Source organism: Sesamum indicum, linkage group LG8 (genome assembly GCF_026168435.1).
Source record: "Sesamum indicum cultivar Baizhima isolate 11 linkage group LG8, ASM2616843v1, whole genome shotgun sequence".
In the NCBI taxonomy this organism is placed as follows: domain Eukaryota; kingdom Viridiplantae; phylum Streptophyta; class Magnoliopsida; order Lamiales; family Pedaliaceae; genus Sesamum; species Sesamum indicum.
In genome coordinates, this window is record NC_142664.1 from 25,861,954 (window position 1) to 25,883,833 (window position 21,880).

Here is a 21,880-nt window from a genome sequence, read left to right on the forward strand (position 1 = left end):
ATCTTGAAATCCGAAATCCTACTCCTTCAATTATGTCAAGTTACAATTATGATTGTGCAGAACTTCAATCGATAGCTTCTGAAAGTGACATTGATTCAAAAACACTAAACATGAAAAGAACCAAATACAACATTCGAGCTATAAATTTTAAGACACTAACATAAACCACGCACAAGAAGAAATAGCTCAAGAGACTCTCGAAGTGAAAAGACAACTAAATCAAGTCCTACAAATAAAATAAAGTTCAATGCAGCTTCCATGACCTCTCTACCAAAGGAATTGGTCTCAGTCCGGTAATAAGTTGACCCTCCGTCAACCCCTTCTATCAGCATAGTTGTCAGGGGTGTCATCATCGTCTCTGAAGTTTCCCTCCAATGGACCAACTTGACTTAAATCTTCATCAGCACCTCCAATATGAATGCTTTCTTCATCGGCAAGCTTGTCCCCAACCCCACTGCTGCCAGCTCCCTCACCACTGCTGAAAAAGTTGTCACTGCCCCCAACACCACCAGCAACGCCGAAATTTTGACCATCACCACCGTAGCTCAAGTTCTCACCACCATAACTATTACTGCTTGTATAATTGTCAATGCCAGTTTGGCTCTCTCCACCAGCAGGATAGGCATTGGTCCCAGCGCCACTTCCATAACTGTTGGCCCCAGAATCAAAATTTGAACCACCGCCATAACCACTGCCACCATAACCAGCACCGCCACCACCATAATTTCCACCATAACCATCATTGTTATTATAACCACCACCAGCACCATAGCCCCCACCAAAACCACCGGCATTGTAACCGCCACCTGCCCCACCAAAGTTGCCACCTCTGAACCCTCCACCACCATAACCACGGGTTCTGTCATTTGCATAATTCACTCTTATTCTACGACCATGAAGTTCCTAGGGGAATGCCAAAATGGAATATCATTAGTTAAAGTTCAAAAGAAAACTACAATAACACTACTATAGAAAAAAAGACTTTGGACTTTGTCAAATGCAACATGAAACTAGAGCAAAGAGCTACAAGCAGGGTAATCACACCTGCTGATCCAAAGCCTGGATGGCAGCAGATGCCTCCTCAGCAGAAGAATATGTAACAAAACCAAATCCTCTGGACCTACCAGTTTCACGGTCAACAATTACCCTTGCTGCAATCAGTACAATGATTTCCAGCATCAACAAAAAGAAGTCTATTTGCTTCCAAACCCAACATATGTTGCAAAAAAGAAAACATCAAGCATTCAAGAGAATAAAGTCCATCCTGCAATACAATTAATCATTTCATAAAGCATCAAGATGTCGCATGCTATGTCCAACAAAAAGATGTAGTTGGTGATGCAGACTAACAGCCTGGTCCATTGTCCAAAGTTATTATATCTTTGGTAACATAGGTCTCAGCAAAATATAGCTAATAAGAAAATCAAAGCCATCATTTGGGCCCTTATGCATGCAACAAAAGCTATCACAAAGAAACAAGAGCTCGCACATGCAACTACACAAAGAATTCAAGGAAACTCCATCTCACACAAGTTCCAGCATTCATCAACAAATGCCATAGGTAACTCAGCAGTCAGTCCAATTAATACATGTTCTAGTTAAAATCTTTTTCTTATCAAAATCTATCTTCAGCATGATACTGGTCAGTTTTCATATCTCATCCACTCATAGATAAAGATACCGAGCAATCATGTATATGCAGAACTAGGACACAAGGATACACATAATGCGACTGCCACACAATGACACAATTTATCACAAACTACTGAAAATTCACAATTGATGGGGTGATGATCATGTGACCTTCAGCAACTTCTCCGTACTTATCAAAAGCCTCCCTCAGACTTGTGTCGTCTGTGCTGTATGATAGTCCTGCAATATCTAATGTTAATATATGATACAAAATTTCATGCAATAAATATTAGGATAAGACTTGGTCAATCAAAGGTCCCAAAAGAAATGGTATTGCACCTCCAACAAAGACCTTTGAAGTAGACATGCATCTTATTGCTTGTAAGATGGAAGGTCTGGAAGACGAGATTTCCTGATTGAGGTTATTAGTCACAGTTCTCCGTAATACACTTCCAGCTCTTCTAAAGAAAGCCATTGCTCTGACCTGCCATAGTGACCAAGCCTTTCTAAAATGTACTGAAATCATAGGCAATTGAACAAAAAGAACAGCTAATGTCTAGACATATCTCCTCAGCTGGCATCCTTGGAATAAAAAAAACAAAAAATATTTACATCTTAAATCAAATTATACATGATATCTGTTATACTTTATAAGAAATGCAATCAGGCAACAGTTCCAAGTAAACTTCATATCAGAACTAATCTCTTTCCCCCCATCCGCAAAAGCAAGAAACCATACAAAATCCATCCTCACAGATATTATGAGGATATCATTTAATCAGATTCAGCACCTTCGAACTGCAAACAAGCAGAGTCAATCAATACACAACAACCAGAAAACAGAAGCCCACAGGAAAAGAAAAAAAAAACCTGTTCCCTTAATCATTTTCCTCGGCAAGCTGATGCTGGCCTATGCCAATTCCAAAAACACAGAGTTGCATAAAGAAAAACTAAGAGAACCGCCAAAAAAAAAAAAAAAAAAAAAAAAAAAAACACAAACCCCCAAATGAAACCCCGAAACCAAATAAGCGAACGATTTCATGCATATACCAAGGCTAAAAACATGCCTGCGCCAATTAGAGTCCGGAAAAGTGAAAAGAATAAAAAATAAATACTGGTACCTTTGGATGGGTTGTCTTTGTTGTTGGGTCGTCGAGACAAAGTGTAAAACCCTAGAGAGAAAAAATGCGGAGGGTTTACTGAAAGAGAGAAATTGGGGGAAGGGGTGGGGGATTATACAGAAAGGGCAGAAATTGGCATCAGCCGTTGGTTTTGAGATGAAGAGATTTGAACCGTGGGATTACGGCTTTTATGGTAGAAGATATTTTGTAATGTACAAATACTCTCTCTCTCTCTCACATACACTAATTTAGCTCTCCTATTCCTTCCAATCTTATTATCTGCTCTATGCCTTTCATAATCATCACATTTTCATTTACTTCATAAAATATATATTATAAATTTATATTCTTTAAAATGTTAAAACTTTTAAGATATTTATTATAGCATTATTTTTAAATTATTAAAATATTAATTTTATATGTTATATGTAAACATAAATAAAATATCACATATTCTTTTTATACTTTATATAAAAATATTAAAAAAATTTATTCGAATTTAAAATACTGAAAAATCCAAAGTTTATTCCGTAACCCAATTAAATGAAATAAATTCAGATTTTATGCTAAAAGATGGAATTCTATTGAGTAAGTTAGTTAAGTTGGAAGACAATGAATAGCTGAGCGGGCCCTATAATTGGGCCGGCCCATTCTATTATCTTTTTATACGACATTTCTTCTTCTAGGGTTTCACAAGTCTTGTCGCACAGAGCTTTTCCAGCCGTAAGCCATGGTAATCTCACTCTCTTTGATTTGTTCTTCGATGCTAATAGATTACCTCTTTCTTCTTGAAATTACTTCTTTGAGTTTATGGGAATTAGTATTGTACCGTCTTTTCTCTTTTTTGAGCTTGAATTTTGGGGTTTGCTTTCGGTAGTTGATCTGAGGTTGCTAGTGATACTAATTTCTCTGAATTGATTATGTTCATGTGAATGGATATTGCTACCTCTCTTTAATTGCAAGAAATTGGGATAACATCATTTTCACACCAATGCGGCATGTCTTTACCCAGTTTTTGTGGAGTTTATGCTTATGATTCTGCAAATCTCTATCTTTTTGTTTTTCTTGTTTTTGTTGGTATTTTTGAGTTTTTTCTTTAATGATTTGATTTGATGTTTGCAGGTGAACGTTCCTAAGACAAAGAAGACTTACTGCAAATCAAAGGAGTGCAAAAAGCACACCTTGCATAAGGTTACACAGTACAAGAAGGGAAAAGATAGCTTAGCTGCTCAGGGAAAGCGCCGTTATGATCGGAAGCAGTCAGGTTATGGTGGTCAGACCAAGCCCGTCTTCCACAAGAAGGTGAACTTTGTTCCATAATTAATTTCACTGCACTTCTTTAGTTTCCCATAAGGTGAAAATCATATTTCCAACATTAAAACAACATCACCTATTGGATAATGAGCAAGGTTGATGGAAAAAATTGCGGGTGCATTGTGCAGAGATGCTAATCGAAATGATTTCTTATAAATAACTGGGGTGGTTGTTATTCTTGATTAGGCAAAAACGACTAAGAAAATTGTGTTGAGGCTGCAATGCCAAGGCTGCAAACATGTCTCCCAGCACCCAATCAAGGTTGGTGTTCTGTTTTGCATTTTTCCCTCAAATCATATTCCTTCTCTGTGCTTACATTTGCTTCATATGTCAATATCTTTGCAGAGGTGCAAGCATTTTGAGATTGGTGGAGATAAGAAGGGGAAAGGAACATCACTTTTCTAAGTGCCCTGATACAGTAATTGGAACTCTTTGGTTTTGCCCCATTGTGTTGGAATTTACTACGCCAGTGTTGTTTAGTAATCGAGCTATGTTTATGATGAAATATCAGGCATCATGTGACTCAGTTTTCTGTTCTGATATTGGATTTAGTTTTTCAATCATTTATTCCTAGTTAGCTCCCATCAATTGATTAGTTTGTTCACTCGCGGTACTTTGCCAATTAGTCACCCGTCTCTATGTGGAATTTGTTGCAATGCTAATTGCTTTCGTGCACTTCAATTATGCCCGGTGCTCAACTTTCGGATTGTTTTTTGTTGATAAGGGTTGTATTTTTTCGAGCATAACTGCTTTCTAGTTGATATAGATGTCGCGGACGGGCTGACCCTGATGATGTGTTGTTTAGGAAGGATTGAGGTTAGACTCTGGCATATGGTGAAGCTCTGAAGCAGTTATCCATTTAAATGTCGTAAAAGAATGTGTTGATATGTGGGCGATGGGAGTGAATTCTGTACGAGATAATGTTTGTTGGTTCAGCTGTTCTCTGCACAGATCACTCGCCATCAACCCTGCGCCCCTTGACGGCTTATGCTCAAGTCGCCTAAATGAGACAATTTTGGTTACTAACTTGAACATATTGTGATTTTGGTCAATTCGGTTCCCTCGTTCTTAGTATTCATTAAATTCAATTTTAACAGTTGGACTAAAATCTGTTATAATTTGTGAAGATTATCGATCGAAATGGTACCTGAAAAAATTTAACGACTGAAAAATTTACCAATGTAATGACCGAAAATTTATAAAGGAACCAGGGGAGCCTTCATATAGGAGGTCTCGAAATTATGTCATAGAGATTAGTAGATTGTTTTTTTATTCATAATTAATTGAATTTGTTAATAATAATTAAAAGGTTGAGTGTAAATTTATACTTATTTTTTATTATAGGTTAAATAATTTTTTTGGACCAAATTATTTTTGTAAATTATTGTATCTTATACATGTGTGGAGGTATATTTTCATTCTTATAAGGTATTTTGATCTCAAAATATTTATCAGACCGGTAATAAATAAGCAATAATAAATTTTCATTTGAGTTTTTGACTAATATCAATAGATTATGTGTATTATAATTGATTAACGAAGAAATCTATTAATTAGATAAAAAAATATGAAAAACAAAAATATAATTTCTGAATTTCCCAATAGCAGGGGAAGATCTAAGATAAATCGTAAAAAGAGACGATGAATAATCTCTTAAAGACATCATACTTATAAAAGAAAAACGTGAAAAGCATAATAAAATTGATGATGAATTGACATATCCAGAAAGTTGGATAGAATCCTGCAACTCTGAAGACAGAAAACAGGCAATAATTAGTTATGTGGTAGGTGTAATAATTATCGAGACTTTTGACGTTTCAAATATCCAAATCGGCAGAGAGAATATTTTTGTATCTTGAAACTTGAACTAATTTGTTTCAAATTCTCTCTACTGATCAACAGTGAAATCGTATGTTTATATACATGTACATATATATATATAGCACTTTCTAACCATATTATAATTATATTTTTCGTAAATATCACACTTAAAATAAATTCTATTTATACACATAATTCAATCTTTATGGAGTATACACACGCATATGTAATCTCATTATCAGCATTATTAAATTTATCATCTTATCAGTAAGATTACACGTGTGTCTATCAAATGCCATAAAATAAATTTTTTTATAATTAATTCACATGTCATATTCATTTTTAATTTATATTTATACAACCTCAAAATACGATTTTTATTTTTATCTACGGGTGAAGAAAGAACTGGATACTAGCCCCATCTGATTGAAATGCAAGATTTGAACCTAGCCTTAACAGACAAAGATCTATACTTGGAAAATGTAAGCAGAAGAATGAGTCTGCAACTTAAACAATCAACATCGCCTATACATGTAGCTTGAGTATAATTTCAAACAAGACAAAATTAGCAACATATGTAGAATATAATCAATTTAATCCCAGCACAATCAACTTTATTACATAACACACCCAACATGTCATAAGACAAAATGAATTAAACTCCTCTTTTTCTAGTTTGTTTATCAGAAGGTGATATAATGTATTCCTCCATACCGTCTGATATGATTTAATAGACACAATCTTGTATATATTTAAATTTAGTATGAATTGGGTGCTCGAATTTTAAGATATCATAATTATTGATTAAACTTTTTGATCTAATTATATATATATAATAAAATAATAATTAAAATTATTCAACCATCATCATCATCATCATCATTATAATTATAATATCATTATTTTTAGATTAATTCATAAGAATTACTAAATTTTGACATAAATTTATAAATAATAAAATAAATTGCATAATACATATAATGTATCTCGAAATGGATAGGTTAACGCATCTTTGTTGCTCTTGCTCTTGTATGAGCATTGCCGAGTCCACAGCGGATGATCTAAACCCACACAACTCGATCATTTGTATCTCCAATTTGGGCAGGCAGGGATGGTCACTGTCGATGATTAGATAGACTTGAACTTGTCCCATTTGGTGGTGGTGTCATGGATGTTTAAAAGGCTCAACTTTCTCAACATTTCCAGCAAGTCTGGTGAGGAGGCCCCCCATCACCACAATTGCAAGGCTTTTCAGCAATCTTCCCTCCTATTTTCTCCATTGCATAAGCCCAATCTTCTTGTCCAAATACGGTTAAATACTCAAATTTCTATTGATTGACATATCTCTAGAAAGTTGCAAAAAGTAGCAGCAATTAATTCATTTTCTGGAGGAAGAGAAAATAGGCAATAATTACCACCTATTCTCTTGTTATAATTCATTAGTCTGTAATAATTCTTGTTTTGCTGTATAGAAATGTAATCATTAAGGACTTTTGACCTCTCAAATGTAAATATATCTTCATGTCTTCCCTTCAGACAAAAAACCATTAACACTGGTAATGGGTTGTTCTGTATACCCTTCAAATACTACCGAAACTTGCTTCCCTGCTTGCTTTCTTGGGTGAAATTAGTAAAATGGCAGAAAAACTTGCAGCATCAAGGCATTTCTTCAAGGTCATGATACCTGGTTTCCAGCAAAAACTGGTGGGTTAATTTTTTATGTATGTCTGATTCTGAACATGATGATGGTATTGTTGAAAAACATATATCTAAACAAATTAACTAGTCTTGCTCTTACAGAATTTGCCACCGGGTTTTTGCAAGAAGCTAAAGAAAGAGAAATCAAGAGAGGCAATAGTGACAAGTGGGAAAGGAACATGGAAGATGAAGGTGTGCAGAAACGTGGGAGGTGGGATGATGAGCTTGGAAGATGGATGGGGTGCGTTTGTGTGTGCGCATGGGCTGAGTGTTGGAGACTTTGTTGTGTTTGAACACACTGGTCAGCTGCATTTCAATGCTTTGGTGTTTGATCCCAGTGCCTGCGAGAAAGAGTTTCTTGTTGAGTTCAAGAAAGAGCATCGTCATCAAGACACTGCTAACACCAGGAGTATGTAACTCATACATTATTGTTTTAGTACAATCTTAATTTGTCCCATATTTGCAGGGAAATCAGGTCATGTTTCATACCACAGCAAAAAACCACATTTCATCCTCACAATGAAACCTTATCATGCTCATAAACAAGGCAGAGTGGTGAGTTTAAACTTCACCAGTCATCTTTCTCATCTATATGCCTTCATAAACTGTAATTGTTTCCCTTTTCGAACATCTCAGACGATCCCAGTAAAATTTATGAGATCAAATAATCTGGAGAAGATCTCAAGTGTAACTTTAAGAAGCCCTGATCACGAGAGAAGAGCATGGAGTGTAAGAGTGTTGGTTGAAGAAACTCCTAATCTCCGGGGCAGAATGGACAGAGGCTGGCATGACTTCTACGTAGCCAATAAGCTCAAGGATGGAGACGTTTGCGTTTTTGAACTCAATCGTCGTCTTTCTCGACGTCCCACATCTGTTTCATTGGACGTTAAGATCTTAACGACTCTCGTTTAAGACATGCGTGGATCCGCTCACCTCCTAATTCTATCTTGTTCTTGCATGAATATTCGTAGGAGTCGAGTTCTCACTTTTTGTCACTGACTAGGGTGTCCTGTCTTATGGTAGTTGTTTGTCAATGCTGTATTCTTATTTTGCCTTATAAGTCCTGTCTGTTTTGAATCATTTTCTTGGTGTTGCTCAGATTCGTATGCCTTAATTTCAGATTGCTTTTGACGGCAAGTTTGAAAGCAAATCTAGTTTTGTGAAATTTGAATTAACGTGTAATACATTTATCATGTGATTGATGTATATAGTCACATTTGATGGTAAAATTATCATCTTCACCTACCATCAATAACTTTACAATTTTATAATTTTTGAATACATTAATGCTATATCACTACGTAATCGAAATATTTTTCCAAAAGAATTAATAATGCCATTTTTAATAATTTTTAAATAAATCTTAAAAGATAATAATGAAATGTTGTTTCCTTCTTAAATAATTTAAATTGAATAAAGGTTGACTAATGAAATCAATCAATATTTTGTTTAAGAAAAAATCTAGTATCATTTTATTTTATTTTTATAAAATAGAGAACCACGCTAAAATAATTAATAATCCCATTTTGAATATTATGATGGTGGTGAGCATAGTGTCCAACCAAGTGATGCCACGTGGGCATAAATTGGTCCACTCAAATTGATAAGGTGGGAAGCAGGTGTGTGTGGTGGGAAATTGTTAGTGTTGAGTGTTGATCATCAGCCATCCATCCATCCATCCATCAGTTGGTGCAGGGCTATGGCATTGGCAGCTGCAGCAAATGTCTACTCTCCTCCTCTAATGGCTGCCCAGAAGCCCAATGCTCCTCCTTCTACCACAACTACCACTACTCTCTCCTCTAAAAAGGTATATTTATCTCTCCATTTATTTTTATTTTGATTCATTCTCAAGTTGACACAAATTAGGACAACTCAATTATTTGATTTTCTTATCTAGTAGGATTTTATTACTAATTCTTCATTTATTTTAAAAAATACTACTTAAGTTGGAGTATGTGTGCCTTTTTTTGTTAGTTTGAGGATGGTAAATGATTTGAATCGTGTCGAACATGTCATTGTTCAAATTTGTTTGAATTATTATCGAACTTCATAAGTTACATTTGAATTTGATTTGCTTTTTAATTGAGTTTAAATAAATTTTAATTAGATCAAATACGAGTCGAACTCAAGTAATTTGATATTTCTAAGTATATTTTATTAAATAAAAAAAAAGTTTGGTCAAATTTGGTTTGTTACGTTTAATAAATCGAGTTCAAATGCATTCCCATCAATCAATATTAATTAAGTATTGAATAGTTTGATTTATTTTTGTCTCCTAATTAAAGTATAGGCAAAAGTTCACCCTGTCTTGGAGATTCTTCAATATCACTACATGTATGTTTCTAATATTGCAATGTACTGCTCTTTCTGTATCCTTTTTCAACTTCAATTTGAATTTTCTATAGCAAATTCATATATATTGCATCTTATATTACAGTTTACGATCTATATACATTACGTGTATAAAATCTTTCATTAACTACAGAAATACACGCACAGCATTTATAGGTTAAGTGCAAAACAAGATGCAATATGAACTTATTACAAGTTTCAATCAATAAAAATCCTCTAAAAACCTCCCAAACTCTTTGCTCGAATGTAGAATACAACTGTTTTCCCTCTCGGCGAACCAGGCCCTCGTGTAGGATACTCAGCGTCCGCGCAGCCGGTGAAGCTGTTGACACGGGTGGAGCAGCTGCGCCTCCTCAGCAAGGCCGAGAAGGCTGGCCTCTTATCGGCAGCTGAGAAGTTTGGGCTATCGTTGTCGACAATAGAGAGGCTCGGCCTGCTATCCAAGGCAGAAGAATTGGGGGTGCTTTCAGCGGCTACTGATCCGGGCACGCCTTCAGCTCTTCTCAGTCTGAGCTTGTTTCTGCTGGTGTTGGGGCCTGCCAGTGTTTACTTGGTGCCGGAAGACTACCCTTGGGAAATAGGTCTGCAGGTTGTGGTTGTTCTACTTTCTGTAGTTGGTGGCTCTGCTGCTTTTGCTGCATCAAATCTTGTATCCACCTTGCAGAAATCAAATTAATCAGAGTTTGTGAGGAATAAATATGGGGCTTGTGAACATCATATATCCTTTTTGTTAGCATTCATTTGAATCAATAGACTAGTATAGGAAAAGTAAATCAATGATTTAAATATTGTTTGGGTCAGTTTATAAGTTTTTAAAATATCTTACAGGATGTTTTAAAATTTATGAAATGTTTCAAAGTAGACTTTATCAGCGCTTTTGGGAAATAACAAAAAATTCTAATTTATTTTAAAAATATAACAAGTTAATTCAACTTTTTCAAATTAATTACAAGTTTGTCTTTAGTAACATATTATAACTTTTAAAATCTTATTTCATCCAAATGCTTCAAGACACTTGTTGAAATAAAATTTAACACCTTACACATGTGGAATGAACTTAAAAGATCTTATATATAAGCATGGCCAAAAGAGTAGAAAGGAGCAATATTCATCTTATTTTTCAGTCTGCAATACAAAAACCAAATAAAATCTTGAACTTCAAAGGATCCCTAAATAATGGTAATATCACAGAGTGAACATCACAAAACTGAAGATTGCTCCCACAAGAGCATAATTAAGTCTCCTAGAATGCTGTTGTAGGTGAAATGCAAGTTAATCTTGTGTTGCAGCACCTTGGTTCAGCTCTGCAAATCTCATGCCAACACGCATCGAATGCTTCAGGAACTTCTCAGCACATCTCCGAACGCACGTCTCCTCTTGTTTGTCTAGAGTTTTGCGCCGAAAAGTGTCCACACAATCAGTGAAGCATCTTTCCACCAGGGAATTATACATCCTTAAACTGCAGATGAAAAATCACATATTTTCAACATTGGACTAGAAATATATGATATGTTGTTTGTTCCACCAGTTAGAGCTATAGTTTGCTACAGCAAAAGAAATAAATTCTAATGAAACTAAACGAAGTCGGAGTTAACCCATATTAATTTAATTACCTGTGTCTCTTCGAATCTCATTAACAAATGATCAAGTTCCATATCTTCAGCGCAAAGAAAGATAAAAACGGAACAAACGGAAAAAGTTACAAGTTAATCAATGAAAAATTTCATATGAATATCCTGACCAATCAAGATTTCCAGCAGAGGATAGACCATGATTGTGTAAATAATTAAATGCATCCATTTACTGGGCAGTCTCATGATATCAAGTTCTACACATTAACAAATGCCACCAGCAACCAAAAGAGCCAAAATGTCATATCCACGTAAAGAGAGACTGAGCTCCTAAAAGCTCTCCATAAAAGCGAAAAAAGAGGAAAGACTTCTATTTATTAACCACATGAGGATGTACGTAGGACAATTAGTATGTGTGGCTTTCATATTGTGTACGAGTGATTGGTACATTTTATTTTACGTCAGCAGCAATTAGTCTCCCCTGCATTAGCAAATATCCTGAAAGGAATAGAGATACTGTAACTAATCATATCAACATCTGGCTGAATCATCTCGCGACACATTTTTTCCAGATTCTTTTCAATCCCTAATGAATTCTTTGATCCAACTCTTACTACATAAATTAGTCTCAAATCTAATTAGTTTCAATTGTTTCCTATGGATTTATGGCAACACACTCAACTTCTTGGCAGATATCGACATGTGTCAAGCCAGAAACTAGCTTCTCCACTTCAAATAATATTAGACATGACCTGAATGGTCCTTACCAAGTTGAAATCCATAAAGAAGCACTTTAAGTCATTGAATATTTAACATTTCAAAATTGCTTATATACAACAAACATGAAGTAGAGACTTTTTGTACCAGGTCTTGTTTTTCTAGCCCAAGCAGACCCGATCATAATGCAGGGGGACCAATAAAATATTATTGAGTTTGGCGGAAGTTTGGCGGAAGTCGGAACAAGAAGAAATTACACACAGAAATGAGTTTTTGGTAGTAAGTTGTAATTTTAGCTTCTCTGTGCTTTTGTATGCCAAAAGTTCAAATTACTCTTAAGGTGAAAAATATTTTCATTCATATCCCATTTCTAAACAAGAATTTAGAATACAAGGGTATAAAACAACCCTGAGTCATTTACCTAGAATCCACTAGAGCAAAAAGCACATCCAGTCTCAGTTTTGGTTTCTCTAAATTTTCGCTTCATTCAAGAGAACTAGAAGGGGAATTACTATTATATAAATAAATCAAAAGTGCCCAAGCCCAGCTACAAGCTAAAAGTAATATTGTTTTCTAGTTTTTCCAAACAATGCCATCACTTGCCCCAACTTCTAGTGCATGAAGTTATGGTGCACTTGGGAAGCATCTAGAGAAAACTATCACATTCAATGTAAGCAAAAACAGTGTTTTATGCAAATGCCTTGGCTTTTACTGCTAAACCATTCCATCTCAGTCACTTGTCATCTCCTTATAAACTATTTGCTGGTCTGTTATTTCTTTTTTATTTTTCAAATAGAAAGATGCAACAATCAAAATGTCGATTGTGCATATCAATGGTCAAATTGACTTTTATGATCTAATTTGCATACTACTTGGTAGCCTACAAATTATCTTAGTTATTGTTGTTACTTTTCCTTTTGAATTTCTTAAATTCTTAAAAGAGACCGTTTGCTACTAATATATAGTTTTTCAATTTCTTAAATGCCTATAGATATAGTTGGTTTTTATGATACTTACAGCACAAACCATTCATCTCTCATTCTCTATCAGTCTACATTTCTAAAAACTAACTCATCCAACAGTTGACTTGATCCTTTGGAAGGTAAAACAGTCAAATTGTTAACTGTTTATTGGAACAACTGATGGGTGGGAGACAAAACAAAAGCCAAAAGATTAGCAGCCAGCAATCGGGCTGGAGTCAAAACCTACTGCAGCAGCTTCAGGGTTTGCGCTCCAACTCGAAACCTAAACGCAACATGTTCTTCAAGTCTGTAACTGGGTTGGTCCTGATTTCGTGCTGGGATTCACTAGACCGATTTGTGTTCCTAATTTTGAGCCTAATAAACATCAAGGAACAAACATCACGCCAACCCACTCACAAGCCAATAAAAACCTGTCTTTGCAGGGCTGGACCAACTCATGTTACACCTTGTTGACCTATTCGCTTAATTCCCCTCTACTTAGTTAGCTTATGGAAGACAATATTTTTTTGCTTTCCCTTCTCTATCTCTCTTTAATTTGCTATAGGGAAGTAGGGAAATAAATACCTAACATGAAGGCGAATTTTATAAGGAGGTGAAATGGGACTACTGGACCGAAGGGCTCCGGAGCACACCACCAAACATAGGCCAAAGTTAACAAACTTTTCAAGCATAATTGGATGCCATAATGGACAGTTATCTTGAAATAGTCTTTGAGCATGCAATGACTTCATGCGCAAAAAGTGGGGGAACTAGTGACTATTGGTAATTTTATTTTTATATAAGACATTAGGCATCACCAGAATGTGACACATGAACTACAATAGCCAATTAAGATCACTGAAGGCTAATGTCTCCTAGTATGACTACAATTGAACTGAAGATCCAAGGGGCCATATGCTGATGAGGTCTAAAATCTCATGTACATAGAGATCTCAATTTCAGTAACATAATTGAAAAAATCATTTTTTCCCATAATAGGCAAAGTGCAAATTTAAGTATCAGAGTATCTACCCGAGGATGAAACCCAAGCTTATTTTGCTGGTTTGAGCTTACAACAATTCTCCCTTTGGATCTACTTTGACAGAGTAAATCCTTTCATTTTAGTCTTTACATTTCCATATATCATTACTTAAGTGGTTCGAAATTACCACCATATGCCTTAAGTTAGATGGCTACAAAAACTGAAATACATCATGTTTTCCAAGAAAGAAGAGGGGGAAAAAAATCAGTTTTGCTCCTTCCTAAGCCAAATAAAATCAGCTATTTATCATGGAATTCGTGTCATCCCCTATTTGTTCTTTCTTTCTCCTTTTCTGGTTGGAAAAGTCCAAAGCGAATGCGCTTCATTATATCAGCAAAGATCCTAAACCGCTTACTAAGATGCTTCAATATTTTCCTTTAGCAAAAAGCTTCAATTCCAAATAACCAGAGAAGTAATGAGCTAGGGCATGGATATGCATCCATATACATAAATATATACCTGTCGCGGATTTGGAGCTGGTCGATCATGGCGGACATCCGTTGCTTATCCGCCTCTGGAAGAGCGTCCAAATCCCCAAGCATGCTCTTGTCCATTTCGAAGGTTTTTTTCTGAAGGTACCACCAGTCCAAGCACGAGGTACAACTAGTTCAATGTCGCGACTCTAAAACCCTAGTTATCAGGAGAAGACGGATGGATGGAAGTGCGCAGCGTAGAGTTAATACCATAGGGGACAATGGACGGAGAAGATCGACAGCATCAGACGGCGCAGGATGCATTCAGGAGTTATAAACTAAAATATTTTACCTAAATATTTAAGATCAATATAATTTTAATTTTGGTGCTCAAATATTTCACTGGTTCGATTTTAATACCCAATATTCGTAATATCACTTGAAACTTCATTATTTTTCAGTTTTTTTTTTATTATTATTTCAAGATGTGCAGTAAAGGATTCGTAATGTAGAACTACCTACTGCTATTAGTATTTGTACGCTTTACCGCTTATAGCGGATTTCTTGGCCTGTCAAGAAAACCACTTAGATTAAGCAAGTTGTATTGTACTATTTTACTTCTTTTTATTTAATGAAAATTATCTTTACCGAAAAATAAAAAAACTTTTATTTTCTCCTATATAATTCCTTAAATTTAGCTTATAAATCAAACTTTCTTGATACTAGAGGAGCTGAAGAGCAAAGCTGAAGTAGAGCATACCATGATAGGACAAAGCAAATAAATTGGATCATAGCCAGACGAGATCAAATCGGTCAAATTATTGGATCACTGATCTAGTCGGTTTGATTGGATTGAAAGAACTATTTAACCCGAATCTTATTACATATATATAATATAGCAATATATATATATATATATATCAATTAATTAAGCAATATGAGAAAAATAAAAGCAAATTTAAAATAAATTACATCCAATTCAACATAGTAAGTGCATACGCTCAACATAAATTTTGACTAAATAGACAAAAAGAAATTAAATAAAAATATTCAAATTAATGTACTACAATTTTATAAAATTATAGTAAACTCAATCCCAGTCATCATCGTTTGGGAAGAAGTTGAATTTTATTTTAGTTGAGGATTTGAGGTTGATAGGGTTTGAGACTTGAGATAGATGAGAAAATTGCAGTAGTGATATGTGGGCAAACCCTATTATTCCCTTCCCCCTTACTTTTGGCTGATTTTCAACTTTTTTTTTAAGAAGAAAAAGGTTTAGGTCAACTGATTTTGACCGATCTACACCGGGTCAATTGGAATCGATTTTATACGTCTTGGGTCAGATGCATGGCCAGTTTTTGATCAGATTGGTCGATCCGGCCGATCCGATCCAGGTGTGAAATCACTGCTCAAAATCATGTTTTGCCTTAGGAAAAATTGTATTTTTTATCCCATATTTTAGTGCTAATATACTTTTCATTCTATTAGTTACAGAATTTTTATTGATAATTTCATAAATTACAAAAAAAATCTCATTTTTAGTCATACTGTTAGATTCTATTTTAAAAGAAAAACACGTGCATAGCCCATGCATTTTCTATCAAAATACTAATCGAATATGATGAAATGACTAAAAGTAAGATTTTCATGTAACTGTTGGAACCATTAATGAGAATTCATAACTAATGGGATGAAAAATTATGTACTGATTGTAAATATGGGATGAGAAATGCTATTTCCTCTTGTAACCTCGTTCAAAATACACAGTAAATTACAAAGGGCTCTCTTGAGATTTGATATTATTAAGAGCACACTAGAATGTTTGAAATATATAAATACCCCCCCCCCCCCTGAAATGACTAGGCATCTAACAAATACTTCATTGTGATAATTCATTTTAATTAGGGTATGACTCTGAATTTATTTGAGAAATTACAATTTTAGTCCCAAAATATAGGGTGATTTTCAATATTAATCCACACATCCTGAAATAGCCAATAATAATCCCACGCTTGAGGATAACATTGTAAAGTTAGTCCCATCATAAAAAAATTGATAGAAAGTTGGATGTTAGTTTACCGAGTGAATATGTTATGGCAACATGCTCAAATGATTTTTGGGATTAATATTGCAAACCACTATATATTTCGAGATCAATATTGTAAACCATCCTATATTATTTGACGGCCTATAAACTGACGGCAACATGAAATGCACGGGGCCTTTTAATTCCGTCAATTTTTGACGGTACGACTAACTTTGCGATATTTTTCTAAAGTGTGGGATTAATGTTGACTATTTTAAAAAATATGAAACTAATACTACAAAACCACCCTGTATTTTGGGACGAAAATTGCAATTTTCTTGAATATATTGGAGTGCATTGAGTATATGTTATGTGTTTATCTTTCCTTCTGCCATGGTTTTGCATTATTGGTACGGAGCATACATATGCAGGGAAGGCAATTATGATGGAACTGCAACTGCATGCAGAGCTTTGGAAGGGATATGAGAAATGAAAGTGAGAGATGAAAGAAGGCAACATCTTGGATTCTTCTTAATTCCCCCCAACCAACCCCCCCAACCCCTGCAAGAGAAATTGACAAGGTCCCCATCTCCTTCACACACGTCCACATCATCACCTTCATGCATGCATGCCATATATATACATACATTGTGAACAAAAGGGTATTACATGCATCATGTTCATGCATGATTGGTGAGGAGCAATTCACAATCACATTGATGGAGATAGCTAGCTTGCTAGCTAGGTGCATATATATATAATTAAATAAATTGAGTTGAGTTAAATAATTTAGATGTTTTTAAGATGGGATTTATTCTTTTTTTTTTAATTACTCTTTAAAAGTTTTTTCAAATTATTTTTATTAATTAAGTGGATAATTTTTTTAAAAATTTTCATCCATTTCGTTCGTTTTTATACATTTTCTTTTTTTTTAAAAAAAAAAGATACAGTGAAACAATTCCATATATATTATTCTAGAAATTTTGAAACTATTCCATGCATTCATCCAATGATTATATAAATATCAAATGTACTGATAATTTTCCAATTAATGAGCAAGTATTCGTAATTATGTCAAATTTCAATAAAGCTCGTTGTAATTTTTAGCCAAAAATTTGAAATTGATCGGAAAACAAGTAGATTAGGAAATAAAAACTGATAGCTAATTCCATATATATTATTCTAGAAATTTTGAATATGAAGTCGTTGATTAGGCCTCAGTCTTGCAATCTTCCTTTAATATGGCTTCATATTTCTCCAGTGGGGATGATCATGTGACATGAATTGCTTGTGGACTCAAAATAGTATGCCTTCCTCTCGTGTTGTAGAGAAAAAAATCCATATATCGTTTATATAGATTGGACACCTCATAAGTTTGGCGATACTCAATTCATAGCCTACTTCAACTCCCACACATCAGGAAGGACAAATTTGTTGTGTGGTCGTGCGTCTACAAACCAACACCCCAAAATTGCACTATCTCCTACATCAATAGCTACATATACACATTAGTAAGATGTTTCGGGTTGGACAGGCTTGGATTAGTAATCAATGTCTTCAACATGTACTCAAACTACGGTGTTCAAAATGATTGTCATACGGTCATGCGACACAAATCTGTCGGCACGCAGACCCAATCGAGTAATCCGAGGCTCCACTGTGAAATTCGAGCACATCTTGTCAAATTGTTTCCATATGCCTCAGTATCTGAAGGATGACATATGGAGCTCGACCATCATTGATGAACCATATAACCTCTACAAACGTGAAGCCGATGCCCATATACCTCAATAAAGCATGTGCGGACATTTTTCCGCCTATTGGTCACAAGCATTTGTCATCAATATGCAAGACTTTAACTCAATATCATCCTTTCAATACAACATTCAACCATTTTTCTTTCATAACACCATGTTAGCTATGCCCCAAACATTCGTCATAATTTAAAATTGCGCCCAATATTTTGATCTTACTTATCGAAAGATTTACACTTATAATATTATAATTATTCAAAAAATACTTATATATCAATAATGAGTTAGTAACTTGTGAATATGACATGTAGAACTGATATGTGGAGCAACTATCAAAATCTGACATTGTGGATCCACCAGAACTTTAATCCATGCACAAGAATGCTTCAACTAGCAGTTAAAAAGGGCCCATGTATATACATACATATATTATACTGTGTCGGGTGCAGAAAGAGCAGTATTATTGATGATCTGCTACCGTCTGATCAGCTCCATCAGTCCCTAATTACCTATTTATTATCAACTGTGCTATTTCTGCATTCTATCCCCACCTCTTTCCTTCCCTGTCCTCATGTCCATCAGTATACAAAGAGTCAGAAAAATGTATGTATGTATGTATGATTCATGGAAATAATTAAATATTATAATTTAAAATATATAGGTCCCATTTTGTTTGGACATTTATCCTTAATTTAGTCGTATTCAGAGCAGACAACCCTTCTCCAATAACCTAGGAATTATGTCTTATTTTCTCTATATGATCGAGTTGAGAAGTAACAGTGAGGTTTTGGATTCTTTAGACATGTTACAGATATGGTGTAAGCAAATTAAGCATCAGCTTTTTGACTGATGGGGTTTGCATGCATCTATCTACAGTGATTATTTCGAGCAAGTCTGAAAAAGCAGCTTGCAACCCTTTAATTTGGCAAAATTATATTTTTAGTACCATAAAATAAAAAGTTTAATACTTTTAATCTTCTACTTTATGCAAATTTCAAAATATTCTCGAATTTGAGGAAAGTCTAAATATTTAGTCCTATATTTTATAAAAATTTTAAAATAATCTAAAAATTGAAGAAAAAACTCGATATGTTTAGTCCTCTACTTTATGAGATCTATGGGACTAATGATTTTTATTTTTTTAATTTTGAAATTATTTTTTAAAATTCATAAAACAGAGGAACAAAAATATTGAAGTTTATGTCCTATAAGATTAAAAGTGTATCTTTTTCTCTTTAATTTATTAATCTTCTAATGATTGGAACACATTAGGTGTTGATAATAAATTCTCTAATTGAAAAAATTGACACATTAAAGATAAAATCTAACATATAGCCACCCTCTATAATTTTCAACAAATTTTATCCTTTAGTAATATTTTCAAATTGCAATGTTTATTTGACAAATTAAATTCTAGCAATACTATAACATAGCCACCCTCTATGAGTTGCTCCCCCCCCCCCCCCTCTTTCAAACATATTCCATTCATATAAATATCTTAGTGTCATCCGTAAGAAAAATTGTAAGTCCGGTGTTGTAATTAAGATCGGGTGACGATTTTAGTTCTGTTCAAATTCAATTTCATGATTAAATCTTATAGTTTAAAATAAAAATTGACAAATTATGGATAAAATACACCGTAATGGTAAATCTAATCAGAATTTGGGACTTGCATGAGGCGCACATGTCAAAAACAGACCAATTTGCAATTTTCAGCAGATTTTATTTTTAATGCATGTGCCAATTTTTTTTAATTCCAATGAGACTAAATTTTTCGTACCCCGTGAATCACAGGTCGAAAATTATGATTTTGTTTTGTTGGAGACTTTACAAAAATAAATAGTGGGTTCGAATTCTACGAATACATATACATAATTTATATTTAATAATATTTAAATATTTATATAATGAATGATACAATAAAAATTATGATAGAGTCCATTTATGTTGGGACATAAATGGGCTCTCAATGGTTTGTTGTTGTCCAAAAAATTTTATGCTACAAGTCACTGTATTTGTGAAAATTACAATTTTTCCCCACATCTATATATAATATGATGGACAAAATGAATAATGACAAAGCTAACTACCCCAAAGTCTTATTTATTCAGGTTAATATGGTTTTATTACAGTAGGAGGACTTTGAATTCACCCAATCAAAGTAGTCTACCTAATTGGACCACCACTTGAAATTCAACAATACATGTAAATGCTATTTTTAGTTTGGCAAAATTATATTTTTTGTCCTGTAATTTTAGGTCGGTAGTACTTTTAATCTTGTAATTTACTCCATTTATATATATATATATATATATATATGACGAATTTAGTTCTGAACATCTCACATTTGGTCTCTTTTTTTTTTTTGACAAATTTATTTCTATGTTGGCAATTTTGGTCCCCTTCACACTATGATAAATCTTATTTTTAATCCTGTAACTATGAGTAGTTAGGATCAAAATTGTCAATAGAAGACTAAATTTGTTAAAAAAAACACCAAATGTGAGATGTTCAGGATTAAATTCGTAAAAAGAAAAGGACAAAATTTGTAAATTGAGTAAGTTATAAGATCAAAAGTGTTAATGATTTAAATTTATAGGACCAAAAGTGTAATTTTACCGTTTAGTTATCTGCTTATTGAAGAATTTATAATTATTATTAATTAATGTCTTGCAACAAAAATTCTTTAATAATCCATTAAAGAAATTACTTCTTAATTTAGTTCCTTTGTTATCTGTTTATGCTAAAGAAAATGTATGTAATTTTTTTGTAGTTGAAAATACTCGTTTCAGTCAAGTGATCATGAGTTCGAGTGCTACAAATACAGGTGTATGTCTATTTTTATAATAATTTATTATTTTTTATCTCGTTTAAATATATTTATTAATTTAAATTATTAATATCGACATGAATTTAATCTTTTTCAGTTTAGTTGAGTCGATTTATATATTCCATACAATATGCAGTTTGTATATATAAACTAAAAAAGTGAAGAGTAGTACTACTAATTTGAATTATTTAAGTCTTGAATTAATATATATAGCTGTCATTGAGATTGATTAACATAATTAATCTTTATAAAATATGTGAATACAGTACTTTCTAATAAATTAAAATGCCCCCGGACAAGATAATAATAAAGCTACTAATTAATTATATAAGTTAGAGAAATTAATGACTAGCTTAATTAGGCTTTATTGATCGTATTAATTCCATCTTAATCAACTACCCATCCTAATTTTCATTTCTTTGTTTATCACTTTTCTCTTAATAAATTTTTTAATTGATATATATAAATAATTAAAATACTCATAATTCACTAATTTTCTGCAATTTCAAGACTCAAAACACGAACCTGGATGAATTCCCACACTTTTAATTCCTCTTTATACAACTCAAATGTGATTTGTATTTTAACCCACGAATGAGGAGAAAATCGCGTACCGGCTCGACATGA

At 33.8% G+C, this 21,880-nt stretch overlaps 5 protein-coding genes across 6 annotated transcripts; 3 read left to right on the forward strand and 2 right to left on the reverse strand.

Annotated features, from left to right (window-relative positions):
• Positions 1 to 3: 3 nt before the first annotated feature.
• Positions 4 to 2,918, reverse strand: LOC105168868 (uncharacterized). Its single transcript, XM_011089052.3, has 5 exons — positions 2,754 to 2,918; positions 1,972 to 2,116; positions 1,804 to 1,872; positions 1,045 to 1,151; positions 4 to 903 (listed from the first exon to the last, which is right to left on the reverse strand). Exons 2-5 carry the CDS (start codon positions 2,105 to 2,107, stop codon positions 313 to 315), a joined length of 903 nt encoding a protein of 300 aa, XP_011087354.1. The 5' UTR covers positions 2,108 to 2,116; positions 2,754 to 2,918; the 3' UTR covers positions 4 to 312.
• A 416-nt stretch (positions 2,919 to 3,334) lies between these two features.
• On the forward strand, positions 3,335 to 4,630 carry LOC105168869 (large ribosomal subunit protein eL42). Of its 2 annotated transcripts, XM_011089054.3 has the most exons (4): positions 3,336 to 3,486; positions 3,876 to 4,055; positions 4,254 to 4,328; positions 4,413 to 4,630. In XM_011089054.3, the coding sequence occupies exons 1-4, from the start codon at positions 3,484 to 3,486 to the stop codon at positions 4,470 to 4,472; spliced, it is 318 nt and encodes a 105-aa protein (XP_011087356.1). In that variant the 5' UTR covers positions 3,336 to 3,483; the 3' UTR covers positions 4,473 to 4,630. The 2 variants fall into 2 exon arrangements, with proteins under 2 accessions (XP_088739403.1, XP_011087356.1); XM_088883277.1 differs by having other exon boundaries at positions 3,335 to 3,486; positions 4,254 to 4,630.
• Positions 4,631 to 7,098: 2,468 nt separating this feature from the next.
• On the forward strand, positions 7,099 to 8,666 carry LOC105169393 (B3 domain-containing protein REM8-like). Its single transcript, XM_011089787.3, has 4 exons — positions 7,099 to 7,592; positions 7,689 to 7,995; positions 8,053 to 8,141; positions 8,223 to 8,666. Exons 1-4 carry the CDS (start codon positions 7,524 to 7,526, stop codon positions 8,496 to 8,498), a joined length of 741 nt encoding a protein of 246 aa, XP_011088089.1. The 5' UTR covers positions 7,099 to 7,523; the 3' UTR covers positions 8,499 to 8,666.
• Positions 8,667 to 9,226: 560 nt separating this feature from the next.
• Positions 9,227 to 10,657, forward strand: LOC105168870 (wiskott-aldrich syndrome family protein, putative (DUF1118)). The gene is made up of 2 exons (XM_011089055.3): positions 9,227 to 9,393; positions 10,189 to 10,657. Exons 1-2 carry the CDS (start codon positions 9,286 to 9,288, stop codon positions 10,612 to 10,614), a joined length of 534 nt encoding a protein of 177 aa, XP_011087357.1. The 5' UTR covers positions 9,227 to 9,285; the 3' UTR covers positions 10,615 to 10,657.
• A 333-nt stretch (positions 10,658 to 10,990) lies between these two features.
• Positions 10,991 to 14,931, reverse strand: TIM9 (Tim10/DDP family zinc finger protein). Its single transcript, XM_011089056.2, has 2 exons — positions 14,690 to 14,931; positions 10,991 to 11,397 (listed from the first exon to the last, which is right to left on the reverse strand). The coding sequence occupies exons 1-2, from the start codon at positions 14,782 to 14,784 to the stop codon at positions 11,211 to 11,213; spliced, it is 282 nt and encodes a 93-aa protein (XP_011087358.2). The 5' UTR covers positions 14,785 to 14,931; the 3' UTR covers positions 10,991 to 11,210.
• Between the last annotated feature and the right edge of the window lie 6,949 nt (positions 14,932 to 21,880).

Coding starts and splice junctions, on each gene's coding strand:
- LOC105168868 (XM_011089052.3), bottom strand. CDS start 2,107: ATGGCTTTCTTTAGAAGAGCTGGAAGTGTATTACGGAGAACTGTGACT. Junction 1,152..1,803: donor GTACGGAGAAGTTGCTGAAG/GTCACATGATCA, acceptor TACTGATTGCAG/CAAGGGTAATTGTTGACCGT. Junction 904..1,044: donor TCCAGGCTTTGGATCAGCAG/GTGTGATTACCC, acceptor GCATTCCCCTAG/GAACTTCATGGTCGTAGAAT.
- LOC105168869 (XM_088883277.1), top strand. Junction 4,056..4,253: donor AGCCCGTCTTCCACAAGAAG/GTGAACTTTGTT, acceptor ATTCTTGATTAG/GCAAAAACGACTAAGAAAAT.
- LOC105169393 (XM_011089787.3), top strand. CDS start 7,524: ATGGCAGAAAAACTTGCAGCATCAAGGCATTTCTTCAAGGTCATGATA. Junction 7,593..7,688: donor CTGGTTTCCAGCAAAAACTG/GTGGGTTAATTT, acceptor TTGCTCTTACAG/AATTTGCCACCGGGTTTTTG. Junction 7,996..8,052: donor AGACACTGCTAACACCAGGA/GTATGTAACTCA, acceptor CCATATTTGCAG/GGAAATCAGGTCATGTTTCA.
- LOC105168870 (XM_011089055.3), top strand. CDS start 9,286: ATGGCATTGGCAGCTGCAGCAAATGTCTACTCTCCTCCTCTAATGGCT. Junction 9,394..10,188: donor CTACTCTCTCCTCTAAAAAG/GTATATTTATCT, acceptor GCTCGAATGTAG/AATACAACTGTTTTCCCTCT.
- TIM9 (XM_011089056.2), bottom strand. CDS start 14,784: ATGGACAAGAGCATGCTTGGGGATTTGGACGCTCTTCCAGAGGCGGAT. Junction 11,398..14,689: donor CAGCTCCAAATCCGCGACAG/GTATATATTTAT, acceptor TTTCATCTGCAG/TTTAAGGATGTATAATTCCC.